The sequence below is a fragment of the Heterodontus francisci genome, chromosome 14, assembly GCF_036365525.1.
Source record: "Heterodontus francisci isolate sHetFra1 chromosome 14, sHetFra1.hap1, whole genome shotgun sequence".
Lineage (NCBI taxonomy): Eukaryota > Metazoa > Chordata > Chondrichthyes > Heterodontiformes > Heterodontidae > Heterodontus > Heterodontus francisci.
Genome location: NC_090384.1, coordinates 21920684 through 21937853, shown reverse-complemented (window position 1 = coordinate 21937853; position 17170 = coordinate 21920684). Strand labels below are relative to the sequence as shown.

Genomic DNA, 17170 nt, shown 5'->3' with positions numbered 1-17170 from the left:
ACAAACCCCGACTACACAGATACAAACCCCGATCACACAGACACAAACCCCGACTACACAGACACAAACCCCGATCACACAGACACAAACCCCGATCACACAGACACAAACCCCGACTACACAGATACAAACCCCGATCACACAGACACAAACCCCGACTACACAGACACAAACCCCGACTACACAGACACAAACCCCGACTACACAGACACAAACCCCGATCACACAGACACAAACCCCGACTACACAGACACAAACCCCGATCACACAGACACAAACCCCGACTACACAGACACAAACCCCGATCACACAGTCACAAACCCCGACTACACAGATACAAACCCCGATCACACAGACACAAACCCCGACTACACAGACACAAACCCCGATCACACAGACACAAACCCCGACTACACAGACACAAACCCCGATCACACAGACACAAACCCCGACTACACAGACACAAACCCCGATCACACAGACACAAACCCCGATCACACAGACACAAACCCCGACTACACAGACACAAACCCCGATCACACAGACACAAACCCCGACTACACAGACACAAACCCCGATCACACAGACACAAACCCCGACTACACAGACACAAACCCCGATCACACAGACACAAACCCCGATCACACAGACACAAACCCCGATCACACAGATACAAACCCCGATCACACAGACACAAACCCCGACTACACAGATACAAACCCCGACTGCACAAACACAAACCCCGATCACACAGACACAAACCCCGATCACACAGACACAAACCCCGATCACACAGTCACAAACGCCGATCACACAGACACAAACCCCGACTACACAGTCACAAACCCCGATCACACAGACACAAACCCCGATCACACAGACACAAACCCCGACTACACAGACACAAACCCCGATCACACAGACACAAACCCCGATCACACAGACACAAACCCCGACTACACAGACACAAACCCCGATCACACAGACACAAACCCCGATCACACAGACACAAACCCCGATCACACAGTCACAAACCCCGATCACACAGACACAAACCCCGACTACACAGACACAAACCCCGATCACACAGACACAAACCCCGATCACACAGACACAAACCCCGACTACACAGACACAAACCCCGACTACACAGACACAAACCCCGATCACACAGACACAAACCCCGATCACACAGACACAAACCCCGATCACACAGACACAAACCCCGACTACACAGACACAAACCCCGATCACACAGACACAAACCCCGACTACACAGACACAAACCCCGATCACACAGACACAAACCCCGACTACACAGACACAAACCCCGATCACACAGATACAAACCCCGACTACACAGACACAAATCCCGACTACACAGACACAAATCCCGACCACACAGACACAAACCCCGATCACACAGACACAAACCCCGATCACACAGACACAAACCCCGACTACACAGACACAAATCCCGACTACACAGACCCCGACTACACAGACACAAACCCCGATCACACAGACACAAACCCCGACTACACAGACACAAATCCCGACTACACAGACCCCGACTACACAGACAAAAACACCGATCACACAGACACAAACCCCGATCACACAGACACAAACCCCGACCACACAGACACAAACCCCGATCACACAGACACAAATCCCGACTACACAGACCCCGACTACACAGACAAAAACACCGATCACACAGACACAAACCCCGATCACACAGACACAAACCCCGACCACACAGACACAAACCCCGATCACACAGACACAAACCCCGACCACACAGACACAAACCCCGATCACACAGACACAAACCCCGACTACACAGACCCCGACTACACAGACACAAACCCCGACCACACAGACAAAAACACCGATCACACAGACACAAACCCCGACTACACAAACCCCGACCACACAGACACAAACCCCGACTACACAGACCCCGACCACACAGACACAAACCCCGACCACACAGACACAAACCCCGACTACACAGACCCCGATCACACAGACACTGACCCCGATCACACAGACACAAACCCCGACCACACAGACACAGACCACGACCGCACAGATACATGAGCCCGATCACACAGACACAAACCTCGGTCTCACAGATTCTCCACAGATGAATCAGGTCAGTTAGTTATAATTCTACCTTCATTTTTTTTCAAAAATACGTTTAGGTTTTTGTAGATTTTTATTCAGGTTCATCTGATCTTTTAATGAAGTATATTTAAATATTTTAAAAGTTGATTTTTTTCCTTCCTTTCCCAGCCTAGACTGCGATACCAATGGACTCTCTCTTAGGCCTTCCTCATTGTCCTGCTCTGAGGATGAGCCGCAGGACTGGTGTCGAGCTGCCAGCCTGAGCTGATATTGTGGGCACCTCTAGCCTCGCCCCGCTGGTAGCCAGGCCTTCCTGTCTGTTGGGCTAACAGCTAACTTCATTGTGACCCTTTTGCAATGCTCTAAAAAGCTGTGTCTCCCACATAACACGGTCACTGAGTTATGACAGTGGCCAGGCAAGTGACCCACCTCATAAAGGACTTGACTAGAGTCTGAGCACACTGCCAAACAACACTATCATCACAGTCTCCTTTTAATTACAAACTCAACTCATTCTTTCACTCACGTGTAGTTCTCCTCACTGCGTTCCGTCAACCATTCTCGAACTTCATCACACAGGCACTTTCCCCACTTGTACAAACATACAGTCCATCCAGCCTGCCCCATACCTGCAGCACGCTGACCAGGCACCTCCCAACCTCCTGGGAGCAGTGATGCAATCTCACGGGAGGGGCAAAAAACAGAAAAACCCAGGGCCAAAACAGGGAGAAGAAATCTGGAAATTGCCTCCCAGGTGATTGAAACCAGTGAAGGAGGTGACATGCATCATTCGTACATTAACTGTTAATTCACTTACCTTTCTAAGATGTTATCACTTGCCCCAGCTAGGAATTGGTGCAGCTCCTTCTTTAAGGTTTACAGAGATTCTGCACATATCCCTTCAGTGGTAAAAGCATCTCACTGAAAACAAACCTGACTGCCTTTTTATTGTTTGAGACCATCATGCCTCCTTCCCTGGGTGCCTCCCCTGGTGCCCTTTCCATTTTCGATCCTAACCTAACCTAACAGGAGGAATTTCCGACCCAGCTGCCTGATGGTTTGCAGCAGAAGCCTTAGGTTATTGGCCATTTCCCTTTAAGAAGGTAGAGATTGTGAAGGCACTCTGCAATTCTGAGACTCCTGTCATAAAAATTCCTTGATGGGAGTCAGAGCAGATGTTGTCATTGAGTTCTTTAGTCTTACATTGCTTCCATGTGTGCTTGCTGTGAGTAAAGGAACATTACGGGAGAGGGAGAGTTCTGGATTAACTCAGGCATCTTGTTGGTAAGGTGGAGATGATGTTTGATGCAGTGAGGACTGTGAATTTGGAACTGAGAATGATGTTGAATACACTGTATTGTTACAGGAGCCCTGATACCAAGATTCCAGGGATCCAGTCAGCAAAAATAACAATGAATTGTTATTACTCATCTTATGTGCAGGCAATCTACCTGTATGGTTCAGCTGTTGGAGAAGGGGGAGGAATCCATTACTGGCATCTGCAACACATCGCATAGAGTTTTGAATGGCCTACAGATGCCTCTGGAGATGGAGCGTGCGAGAAATTGCTGTGGCATAGATATCAAACTTTCTCTGCACACAGAGTCCATGAATCTGCTTCCTTAAGACTCAACCCAAGGCTTTCACTGTCAGACTTGGGGATGGCACCACTTGTGACTACAAGCAGCAGGCTGCTGGAAGCAGGTCTCTCTGCAATGAGAGTTACCTCAGGGTTTCAGAGCTCCCGGGGAACTATCCCAGTTACTCAACACTCAAATCACTTGTCACTCAGGAGTACTTTGTAGGAGTATCAAATTAGGAAGTAGAGTAAGTACATTAATTGGCACAAAGGGTAAGTCACAGTGTTAGGGCAAATAGGAAATGGATTTTGTTGGCTCATCCTGATGAATGTTGTTCAACATAAAGATTCTGTGTCTGCTTTCAATGTTTGGGAGTTGGATAGTGACAGGGGAAATGTAGACTTCTCTATGATGAAGGAGCTTGGTAGAAGTCTTGGAAAGGGAGGGACTTTATGAGGGCGGGGGCGGGGGGAGGTATTGGGCTACAAATAATAATGATATTTAAAAAAACAGTAAAAGCTGCAGCTTGTTGTCTGTTATTGTATAATTTCATTGCAGTTCATGTAAGGTGGTTTTGTGGAGATCTGGGGATTGTTGTGAATCCCCACAAATGAGTTGGATGCAGCTGCTAGTTCAGATTTGATTATCAGTAGAGGTTGCTCAAAGGAGGCTGAGGAGGTTGAAAGGTGGAGGAGGTTCGAGATGGCTGAAGTGGGTCAAGAGTGTTTGATGGGTGAGTTTCGGGGAAGTTTGAGTTTGGTGGTAGGATAAAGATAATTGTATACAGCCATTGTCCGTATGTTGGAAAATGGGACACAGAAATTGGTAATGAAACCTTGGGGGCGTGTACAATGAGTGGCTAAATCTCAACTCCAGTTGATGGCTGGGCATTAGGTTGAAAATTGATTCTATGATGTAATTTTCACCTCATCTACAAGGTACAGCTCCAAAACCAGACATGTGCTTCCTGAGAATGGGAGATTGGAGCAGGACTGATTGTTTAATGCAACACATCCCTGGCCAATCGCTGAACACTGTTCAAAAGGGCGGCACTGAGGCGCAGTGGTTAGCACTGCAGCCTCACAGCTCCAGCGACCTGCATTCAGTTCTGGGTACTGCCTGTGCGGAGTTTGCAAGTTTTCCTTGTGTCTGCGTGGGTTTCCACCAGGTGCTCCGGTTTCCTCCCACATCCAAAGACTTGCAGCTTGATAGGTAAATTGGCCATTGTAAATTGCCCCTAGTGTCGGTAGGTGGTAGGAGAATGGTGGGGATGTGGTAGAGAATAAGGGGTTAATGTCGGATTAATATGAATTGGTGGTTGTTGGTCGGCACAGACTCGGTGGGCCGAAGGGCCTGTTTCAGTTCTGTATCTCTAAATAAAAAAAATAATAAAATTACTGGAATATGTGTAATGTGCAAGACACTTGTGAAACCCACCTGTTGTACTGTTCAGAAAGAACCATTTCAGGACTGAAACGTGACATTACTGCAGCAGACAGGGTGGATCAGAAAGTAAAAGCCTCAGTACACTCACCTTCCCATACACAGGCTGACCTCCTTCACAGAAACCTGTAACCAGCATCGTCACATTCTTGTTGTAACAGGAGCAGGGGAACAATGGCACCGAGCTGTTCCGTATAATAAGGTTCTCAGTCCAGTTTGAAGGACCAACCCAACCACAACACTTGAGCTAAAAGGATTAAAAAAACTTCTGTCACAAACTGTGATAACCCGGTCAAATCTAATAAATCTGCAAACAATCAACGATTATCAATGCACAGGATGGGGGAAGGGTTAGAGTAACAACATGGGAAGGGATTAGAGTAACAACTTGGGAAGGGGTTAGAGTAACACATGGGGAGGAGTCAGAGTGACAACACGGGCAGGGGTTAGAGTAACAACATGGGGAGGAGGCAGTGTAACAACATGGGGAGGGCTTAGAGTAACAACATGGGGAGGGGTTAGAGTAACAACATGGGGAGGGGTTAGAGTAACAACTTGGGAAGGGGTTAGAGTAACACATGGGGAGGAGTCAGAGTGACAACACGGGCAGGGGTTAGAGTAACAACATGGGGAGGAGGCAGTGTAACAACATGGGGAGGGCTTAGAGTAACAACATGGGGAGGGGTTAGAGTAATAACATGGTGAGGGGATACATGAACAATATGCGAAGAGGTTAGAGTAACAACATGGGGAGGGGTTAGAGGAACAACATGCGGAGAGGTTAGAGTAACAACATGGGGAAGGGTTAGAGGAACAACATGCAGAGACATTAGAGTAACAACATGGGAGGGGTTGGAGTAACAACATGGGGAGATTCTAGTGTAACAACATGGGGAGATTTTAGTGTAACAACATGGGGAGGAGTTAGAGTAACATCTTGGGGAGGGGTTAGAGTAACACCATGGGGAGGAGTTGGAGTAACAACATGGGGAGGAGGCAGAGTAACAACATGGGGGGTTAGACTAACAAATGGGGAGGGGTTAGAGTAACAACATGGGGAGGGGTTAGACTAACAACATGGGGAGGGGTTAGAATAACAACACGGGCAGGGGTTAGAGTAACAAGAGGGGGAGGGGTTAGAGTAACAACATGGGAGGGGTTAGAGAAACAACATGGGGAGAGGTTAGAGTAACAACATGGGAGGGGTTAGAGTAACAACATGGGGAGAGGTTAGAGTAACAACATGGGGAGGGGTTAGAGTAACAACATGGGAGAGGTTAGAGTAACAACATGGGGAGGGGTTAGAGTAACAACATAGGGGAGGGGTTAGAGTAACAACATGGGGAGGGCTTAGAGTAACAACATGGAGAGAAGGCAGCGTAACAACATGGGAGGGGGCAGAGTAACAACATGGGGAGGGCTTAGAGTAACAACATGGGGAGGGGTTAGAGTAACATCATGGGAGAGTTTAGAGTAACAACATGGGGAGGGGTTAGAGAAACAACATGGGGAGAGGTTAGAGTAACAACATGGGAGGGGTTAGAGTAACAACATGGGGAGAGGTTAGAGTAACAACATGGGGAGGGGTTAGAGTAACAACATGGGGAGGGCTTAGAGTAACATCATGGGAGAGTTTAGAGTAACAACATGGGGAGGGGTTAGAGAAACAACATGGGGAGAGGTTAGAGTAACAACATGGGAGGGGTTAGAGTAACAACATGGGGAGAGGTTAGAGTAACAACATGGGGAGAGGTTAGAGTAACAACATGGGGAGGGGTTAGAGTAACAACATGGGAGAGGTTAGAGTAACAACATGGGGAGGGGTTAGAGTAACAACATGGGAGATGTTAGAGTAACAACATGGGCAGGGGTTAGAGTAACAACATAGGGGAGGGGTTAGAGTAACAACATGGGGAGGGCTTAGAGTAACAACATGGAGAGAAGGCAGCGTAACAACATGGGAGGGGGTTCGAGTAACAACATGGGGAGGGCTTAGAGTAACAACATGGGGAGGGGTTAGAGTAACAACATGGGAGAGGTTAGAGTAACAACATGGGGAGGGGTTAGAGTAACAACATGGGAGAGGTTAGAGTAACAACATGGGCAGGAGTTAGTGTAATAACATGTGGAGCGGTTAGAGTAACAACATGGGGAAAGAATTAGATTAACAACTTGGGGAGAGGTTAGAGTAAAAACATGGGGAGGGGTTAGATAACAACATGGGGCGCGGTTAGAGTAACAACATGGGGAAGGGTTAGAGAACAACATGGGGATGGGTTAGTGTAACACCATGGGGAAGGGTTAGAGTAACAACATGGGGAGGGGTGAGAATAAAAACATGGGGAGGGGCTAGAGTCAAAACAGGCGAAGGAGTTAGAGTAACAACATGAGGAGAGGTTAGAGTAACAACAATCGGGAGGGGTTAGAGTAACAACATGGGGAAAGAGTTTGAGTAACAACATGTGGAGAGGTTAGAGTAACAACATGGGGAGAGGTTAGAGTGACAACATGGAGAGGGGTTAGAGTAACAACATGGGAGAGGTTAGAGTAACAACATGGGGAGGGGTTAGAGTAACAACATGGGAGAGGTTAGAGTAACAACATGGGCAGGGATTAGAGTAACAACATAGGGGAGGGGTTTGAGTAACAACATGGGGAGGGTTAGAGTAACAACAACGGGGAGGGGTTAGAGTAAAAACATGGGACAGGTTAGATTAACAACATGGGGAGAGGTTAGAGTAACAACATGGAGAGGGGTTAGAGTAACAACATGGGGAGAGGTTAGAGTAACAACATAGGGAGGGATTCAAGTAACAACAATGGGTAGGGGTTAGAGTCACGACAAGGGGAGGGGTTAGATTAACAACATGGGGAGAGGTGAGAGTAAAAACATGGGGAGTTGCTAGAGTAAAAACAGGCGAAGGAGTTAGAGTAACAACATGAGGAGGGGTTAGATTATCAACATGAGGAGGGGTTAGATTATCAACATGGGGAGGGGTTAGATTAACAACATGGGGAAAGAGTTTGAGTAACAACATGTGGAGAGGTTAGAGTAACAACATGGGGAGAGGTTAGAGTAACAACAATGGGGAGGGGTTTGAGTAACAACATGGGACGGGTTAGAGTAACACCAACGGGGAGGGGTTAGAGTAAAAACATGGGACGGGTTAGATTAACAACATGGGGAGGGGTGAGAATAAAAACATGGGGAGGGGCTAGAGTCAAAACAGGCGAAGGAATTAGAGTAACAACATGAGGAGAGGTTAGAGTAACAACAATCGGGAGGGGTTCGAGTAACAACATGGGGAAAGAGTTTGAGTAACAACATGTGGAGAGGTTAGAGTAACAACATGGGGAGAGGTTAGAGTAACAACATGGAGAGGGGTTAGAGTAACAACATGGGAGAGGTTAGAGTAACAACATGGGGAGGGGTTAGAGTAACAACATGGGAGAGGTTAGAGTAACAACATGGGCAGGGGTTAGAGTAACAACAATGGGGAGGGGTTTGAGTAACAACATGGGGAGGGTTAGAGTAACAACATGGGGAGGGGTTAGAGTAAAAACATGGGATGGGTTAGATTAACAACAAGGGGAGAGGTTAGAGTAACAACATGGAGAGGGGTTAGAGTAACAACATGGGAAGGAAATAGTGTAAAAACACTGGTGAGGAGTTTGAGTAACCAATATGGAAGAGAAGTTAGAGCGACAACAGGGGAGGACAAGTGGAGTAACATCATGAGTGAGGAGTTAGAGTAACAACATGGGGAGAAATTAAAGTAACAACATGGGGAGGGGTTACAGTAACAACATGGGGAGTGCTGAGAGTAACAACACGAGTAGGGGCCAGAGTAACAACACTGGGAGGAGTTAGACTAACAAAATGGGGAGTGGTTAGAGAAACAATGCAGGGAAGGGTTAAAGTAACAACATGGGGAGAGGTTAGAATAACAGCACAGGAGGGACTAGAGTTACAAAATGGGGAAGGTTAGATTAAAACACGGGGAAAGAGCTCGAGTAAAAACACTGGTGAGTATTTAGAGTAATAACCGGGAGCATGAGGTAGAGTGACAACATAGCAGAGATGTTCGAGTAATAACAGAGGAGGAGTTAGAGTAAGATCACTGATATTGCGTTAGAGTAACAACACGGGGCAGGAGCTATAGCAACAACATCGGGAGGGGTCAGAGGAGCAACAAGGTGAAGGGTTAGAGTAACAACACGGGGTGGGGTTAGACTAAAAACAGGGGAAAGATTTAGAGTAACAACAGGTGAAGGGGTGAGAGTAACAACAAGGAGAGCGTTTATAGTAACAACATGGGGAAAGGTTTGAGTAACAACATGGGTTGGGCTTAGAGTAACAACATGGGCAGGGGTTAGAGTAACAACAAGGAGAGCGTTTATAGTAACAACATGGGGAGAGGTTAGAGTAACAACATGGGGAGGGTTTAGAGTAACAACATGGGGAGGGGTTAGAGTAACAACATGGGGAGGGGTCAGAGTGACAACACGGGAAGGAAATAGTGTAAAAACAATGGTGAGAGGTTCGAGAAACCAATATGGAAGAGAAGTTAGAGCGACAACAGGGGAGGACAAGTGGAGTTATATCATGAGTGAGGAGTTAGAGTTACAACATGGGGAGTGGTTGAAGTAACAACATGGGGAAGGGTTAGAGTAACAACATGGGGGCGGACTGGAGTAACAACATGGGGAGGCATTACAGTAACAACATGGGGAGGGGTTAGAGTAACAACAATGGGGAGAGGTTAAAGTAACAACATGGGGAGGGGTTAGATAACAACATGGGGGGGGGTTTGAGTAACAACATGGGGAGAGGTTAGAGTAACAAAATGTGAAGGAGGCATCGTAACAACATGCGGAGGAGTTTGAGTAACAACATGGGGAAAGAGTTAGAGTACCAACATGGGGAGAGGTTAGAGTAACAAAATGGGGAGAGGTTAGGGTAACAACAATGGGGAGGGGTTAGAGTAACAACATGGGGAGGGATTAGAGTAACAACAACTGGGAGGGGTTAGAGTAACAACATGGGGAGGAGGCAGAGTAACAACTTGGGGAAAGTTTAGAATAACAACATGGGGAGAGGTTAGAGTAACAAAATGGGGAGAGGTTTCGGTAACAACAATGGGGAGGGGTTAGAGTAACAACATGGGGAGGAGGCAAAGTAACAACATGGGGAGGGGTTAGAATAACAACATGGGGAAAGAGTTAGAGAAACAACATGGGGAGAGGTTAGAGTAACAACATGGGGAAAGAGTTAGAGTAACAAAATGGGGAGAGGTTAGAGTAGCAACATGGGGAGAGGTTAGAGTAACAACAATCGGGGGGGGGGTTAGAGTAACAACATGGGGAGAGGTTAGACTAACTACATGGGATGGGTTTAGTGTAGCAACACGGGGAGCGGTGAGAGTAACAACAAGGGGAGCAGTTAGAGTAAGAACATGGGGAGGGGTTAGGCTAACAACATGGGGAGGGCTTAGGGTAACAACATGGCGAGGGGTCAGAGTGACAACACGGGAAGGAAATAGTGTAAAAACACTGGTGAGGAGTTTGAGTAACCAATATGGAAGAGAAGTTAGAGCGACAACAGGGGAGGACAAGTGGAGTAACATCATGAGTGAGGAGTTAGAGTAACAACATGGGGAGAAGTTAAAGTAACAACATGGGGAGGGGTTAGAGTAACAACATGCGGAGTGCTGAGAGTAACAACACGAGTAGGGGCCAGAGTAACAACACAGGGAGGAGTTAGACTAACAAAATGGGGAGTGGTTAGAGAAACAATGCAGGAAAGGGTTAAAGTAACAACATGGGGAGAGGTTAGAATAACAACACAGGAGGGACTAGAGTTATAAAATGGGGAAGGTAACATTAAAACACGGGGAAAGAGTTTGAGTAAAAACACTGGTGAGTAGTTAGAGTAATAATTGGGAGCATGAGGTAGAGTAACAACACAGCAGAGATGTTAGAGGAACAACAGAGGAGGAGTTACAGTAACATCACTGGTGTGGAGTTACAGTAACAACACGGGGCAGGAGCTATAGCAACAACATCGGGAGGGGTCAGAGGAGCAATAAGGTGAAGGGTTAGAGAAACAACACGGGGCGGGGTTAGATTAACAACATGGGGAGGGGTTAGAGTAACAACATGGGATGGGGTTAGAGTAACAATACATGGAAGGAGTTAGAGTAATAACAAGGTGAGGTCTTAGAATATCAGCATGGGAAGTGCTTAGAGTAACAATATGGTGAGGGCTTAAAGTAACAACATTGGGTGGGGTTTAAGTAACCACAAGGCAGGGCTCAGAGTAACAAAATGGGCAGGGGTTAGAGTAATAGCATGTGGAAGGGGTTAGAGTAACAACACAGGGAGGGGTTAGAGTAACAATATTCAGATGGGTTAGAGTAACAACATGGGGAGGGTGTTAGAGTAACAAGGAGAGGGGTTAGAGTAACAGTACTCAGAGTGGGTTAGAGTAACAACACAGGGAGGGGGTTATAGAAACAACATGTGGAGGGGTTAGATAACAACATGGGGAGGAGTTCGACCAGGGTTGTCCAACCTTTTCACGTAGGGGGAGATTGGGGGGGCACATTACAACTTGTCACCCCTTTCTCTCTGTATGTTCCCCTCTCTCTCTGTTACCCCCTCTCTCTCGCTGTTCCCCCCTCTCTCCCTGTTCCCCCTCTTTTTCTCTCTGTTCCTCTCTCTGTCTGTCTCTCTGTTCCTCTCTCTCTCTGTTCCCCTCCCTATCTTCCCCCCCTCTCTTTCTCTGTTCCATTCTCTCTCCCCCTGTCCTCTCTCTGACAGTTGCAGGGAGTGAGAGTGCTCAGCATAGGACCTTTGTGGTTGGTCAGTCCTTGTAAAAAAAAATCACCCTGAGTTTCCCAGCTGATAGGTGCTGACATTGGGAATAGCAGTTTCCAAACTTCAGAGAGATTTTTCGCCAGCCTTTCAAAGGTCAGAAAACCCCGAATCTGTCCGAAGTTGGGAAACTCCTATTCCCAATGTCAGCACCTGTCAGCTGAGAAACTGACTTGCAATATTTTTGAAAAAGCCGGTCTGAAAGGAGAAGACGAGAGAAAATTTCTCATCTCTGAAATATATCAGCGGGCCAAGGGGAAACCTCTGGTGGGCCGGATCCAGGTCCGCGGGCCGTATGTTGGACAACCCTGAGTTAGAGTAACAGCACGGGGAAGGATTAGAGGAACAACACGGGGGTGGTTGCCACTTAGCTTAATGCCCCAGAGCTGTTTGTGACACTCAGTATATTTCCCAATGTACCCTGCAGCCCGCCTTTCCATTTCCACGTCCTCCTCTCCATTCCTTACTCACTTTCTTCTGGATATAATCCCAGGTCGTCCCAAAGCTTTTCTCTGTGTTTTCCTCTGGGTTGTAGTTGACAATCGTTTGATGAATGATCTCAGCTATCTCTGCTTTCAGCTGCAAAGAAAACCAATTATTTCAGTGGATAAACTGGAATTGAAAGCGTCCCGAGCCAGGTCAGGTGGATTTAACAGGAAGAATGAATTTGCACCAAACTGAGTGATGTTTTGAAGGGGCACTTTGGATCTGCAGGTGGAAAGCAGCCTGACAAAATTACCAACTCAATTCTTGGATTCTTGGGCTATGAGCGAATGTAGGGCGAGAAAGTCCACACTTGGGGATTGAGGTTTCTGAGCTGTGCCTTTGGACTGCCTGTTGCAGGCATACATTGACTGCTGGGAAACATCCACTCTGCCTATCTGTATGATCTTTTATAGTCGCCAGCAAAGTTTGTGCAGTGAACCCACCCAGTGGGGCAACTGGAATTTGTGGTCAACAGGTTCAAGTTAAAGGGTTAAAGGGATGCGCTCATTTACAGGACTGAAGGATATACTGATCAGGTGAGATGACGTAGAGAGGGAGGAGTCTCGTGTACAACGTAAACACCAGCACAAACCAATTGGGCCAAACGGCTTCTTTGTGTGCTGTGACATGCTGGAAATGCTCAGCAGGTCAGACAGTATCTGTGTGGAGAAGAAACGTTAACATTGCAGGTCAATGACTATTCATCAGAACCCAGACATCAGCCATAACAATGACACCCCCCTACAGGAGGGACCATCAATTTCCCCAGGAGGAAAATTCCTCAGACCAGGGCCCTGTGCCCCATTGTCACTACTGTTTTTGGTAATGGTTGTGGGGATGGGGTCATGGAATGGCCATTTGGAGCAGGGAAATACTCGTCGGGCAATGAGACAGAAATAGGCCTCAATCCCCCCACAGGCCTGACTCCCCGCACAGGCCTCACTCCCCCCACAGGCCATACACCCACACAGGCATTGGTCTCCACACAGGCCTCAACCCCCCCCCACCACCCCTACCAGCGGAATCACTGTACAGAACGGTGTGACAGTGACACTGGATCAAGAATCATGTACAGGACAGTGACACAGTGACACAGTGACACTGGATTGAGGATCCTGCACAGGACAGTGCGACAGTGACACTGGATCGAGGATCCTGTACAGAGGATTTGATAGGCTGGTGTGTGTGTCAGATACTGTCACCTGATGAGATGCTGATACATGTGATGAATTTGTTTGCTTATCCCTCTCAAACACTGAATCAGCTTTGCTGCTTAATGGACGGTCAATCCATTTCATCCTATGTATGACCAAGTGAGGTGCAACTTTAACCTGTGCCTGGCCCTATACAGTGGATATGTTGAATTGTTGATCTTCATACGAATCGCTGCCACTGTGCTTCAGCTGAATACATCCTCTCCACCATGTGTGCTAATGGCAATCAAGCCAATGCTTAAACTAAACAGAGCAGAAGACAATTGAGTGGCTGAGGAGTCGTCACGAAGCACTGTCACTGGTTCGCACCTTGCTGTCCAATTTATCACCCTTCCAGTTTTAGCTCCTCTCCCACTCTCGCCAATGTCACCCAGGATTATTCAAATAGGGGAATGGACAGCACAGAGCTGAGTGATGACAGTTGAATGGTTGAATGACTCACCAAATCTCTCTGGAAGTAAATCAGAACACCGGCAGTAATCTGTGCAATCAGGATTAGCAGCAAACAGGTGAAATACTGAAAAAAAAATGTACCCATTAGGATCAAGTTTGCCAGCAGACTGGTGTAATAGTGAAATTGATGTTCCTGCTGGTGGAGTGGAGAGTGGAGTGTGTAATGGAGAGTGGGGTATGTAATGGAGAGTGGGGTATGTAATGGAGAGTAGGGTGTGTATTGTAGGGTGGGTGTGTAATGGAGGGTGGGTGTGTAATGCAGAGTGGGTGTGTAATGAAGAGTGGGAGTGTAATGGAGAGTGAGGTGTGTAATGGAGAGCGGGGTGTGTAATGGAGAATGGGGTGTGTAACGAAGGGTGGGTGTGTAATGGAGAGTGGGTGTGTAAAGGAGATTGGGTGTGTAATGGAGAGTGGGGTGTGTAATGGAGATTGGGTGTGTAATGGAGAGTGGGGTGTGTAATGAAGGGTGGGTGTGTAATGGAGAGTGGGTGTGTAGTTGACACTGGGTGTGTAATGGAGAGTAGGGTGTGTATTGTAGGGTGGGTGTGTATTGGAAGGTGGGTGTGTAATGAAGGGTGGGTGTGTAATGCAGAGTGGGTGTGTAATGGAGAGTGGGTGTGTAATGGAGAATGAGGTGTGTAATGGAGAGTGAGGCATGTAATGGAGAGTGAGGTGTGTAATGGAGAGCGGGGTGTGTAATGGAGAATGGGGTGTGTAACGAAGGGTGGGTGTGTAATGGACAGTGGGTGTGGAAAGGAGATTGGGTGTGTAATGGAGAGTGGGGTGTGTAATGGAGATTGGGTGTGTAATGGAGAGTGGGGTGTGTAATGAAGGGTGGGTGTGTAATGGAGAGTGGGTGTGTAGTTGACACTGGGTGTGTAATGGAGAGTGGGGTGTGTAATGAAGGGTGAGTGTGTAATGGAGAGTGGGGTGTGTAACGGAGACTGGGTGTGTAATGGAGAGTGGGGTGTGTAATGAAGGGTGGGTGTGTAATGGAGAGTGGGTGTGTAGTTGAGACTGGGTGTGTAATGGAGACTGGGTGTGTAATGGAGAGTGGGGTGTGTAATGAAGGGTGGGTGTGTAATGGAGTGTGGGTGTGTAATGGAGACTGGGTGTGTAATGGAGAGTGGGGTGTGTAATGAAGGGTGGGTGTGTAATGGAGAGTGGGGTGTGTGCATGTGTATGTGTCCTTTTGTATTCTTGCTCATTTATAGCTCAATTCCCCCACACTGCACTCATGAGTTATCGTAAAGTTTCGCTGAGCATTAACCACTTAAATTCCACTCTTTTATGTATGAACCTCAGAAGGTTTCCTCTGATTTCACCACCTTTCAGCACTGAAGAGTGGGAGGGGGTGATTTTGTATGGGAGTTCTCCGGCTGATGCCCTGCACCATTGTCAGACCAGCCATGTAAACCCCATCCCTGCCCGATATTGCTGACGACACTTGGATACTTTCTGCTGGTCAGAGCACGGGGATGGGCTTGTGGTGGGGGGTTGGTGGCGGTTGTCAGGGGGAGGGGCTTCCTTCTGCCAACAGGGTTTCTGCCCAGGCTACAGTGCTGGAGAAGGAGAGTATATCGGAACATTCACCCCATGATGTGCTTCCAGTAACTCAGCATTGTGTTTGCTTTGTTAAAACATGATTGCTCATAACTTAAGAAGCAATCAAGCTTTATGCAACCATTCCAATTACATTGCTGACCCTTTCCTGCCAGCAAAGAGGTTGGATTTATCCCAGACTTGCTGAATACCTTTGGTGTAAAGTCTCTGTTCCTGTCTGAATGTATTGGTGTTGGTCCTTTAACACCAGAGTATTTAAACTATTGCATCACCCAGCCCTCCATGAGAGGCAAAAGACTGTCAGACCATGGCCGGAATTTTACAGCCCCCCACAGCAGCAGGCTGGTGGTGGGCCGGGGGTTCCACTTAAGGGCCTCTTCCCGCCGCCACTGGTATTTTACTAGCGGTTGGCGGGCGGCTGAGGTTCCCCCAGGAGGCCACCCAATAAAACCTGGCGGCCTCCGAGAGCTGGGGTAGGGGGGTGCCCGCCTGATTGGGCACCCTGTGCCACATGGAGGGCTCCCCCCGCCCCCCACAGCCTAACCGTCCCACTGCACAACACTCCCGCCACCCAGCCCACTCCCAGCAACCCGCCTTGCCTCACCTTGCCTCAATGGGGCCCGGTGGATTGTCCCCAGGCACTTACCATGTTACCAGGCTGTTGCAGCACTTGTTGCTGAAGCTGGGTGCAGTACCAGCAGTGTCTACCACTCTTGCTGGTGCTGCTGGGACTCAGAGCTACTGGCCCGCTGATTGGCAGGCAGCTCTTAGAGGCTGGACTTTCTGTCAGAGGTGTGAAGGTCCTGCCAAAGGCCAATAAAGGGCCTGGGTGTATAAAACCCTGGCCTGGTTGCCAGGCCCAGTGGAGGCGGGCCTGCCCCCGAGAATTTGGCCGATGGGCTGGACTTCCCAAGCCGATGTACAATTCCACCCTCTTGTCAGAACACACTTGCACAGTGCTCTCATACTGCAAGTTAATGAATGATAGAATAAATCAACTTTTTTGGGGTTATGACATGGAGAACACCCTGTGCTATCATTTGATAGATGCATATTGTACATTTTCATTCCTGACTCACCAAACATAAGAGGCATTTGATCTCATTAACTGCTCCAAGACAGCCAAGGAATCCCATCAGCATCGTTACAGAACCAACACCGAGCAGCATGTATGATCCAATTTTCAATGAAGAAGAGGAGGATTCTGGAGTGGGAAAGCCAATAGAGATTCATTACTTGCATACGCAAATCAATAATCACTGAACTGCATTTACTCCAGCTGTGGCCATCGCAGGACTTGAAAGCTGGTGCATAAACACAATACTCAAACTTTCCATTCCTTACAATTTTCATTCATTCAAACCAGAAAGCTCATGACAGCAATCATTCCTGTTGAATTACATTTCCCGAAACGTCCCATTC

At 47.7% G+C, this 17170-nt stretch overlaps 1 protein-coding gene across 2 annotated transcripts in view; it reads right to left on the bottom strand.

Moving 5' to 3' along the window:
• LOC137376944 (CD82 antigen-like) overlaps positions 1–17170 on the bottom strand; it is a 199176-nt gene that overhangs the window by 36761 nt on the left and 145245 nt on the right. For both annotated transcript variants that reach the window (XM_068045912.1, XM_068045913.1), the window contains exons 4-7: positions 16828–16952; positions 14175–14249; positions 12504–12611; positions 5248–5403 (exon numbers count right to left, since the gene is read on the bottom strand). In XM_068045912.1, coding sequence (XP_067902013.1) covers positions 5248–5403; positions 12504–12611; positions 14175–14249; positions 16828–16952 — 464 coding nt within the window. The remainder of the gene's footprint in view (positions 1–5247; positions 5404–12503; positions 12612–14174; positions 14250–16827; positions 16953–17170) is intronic.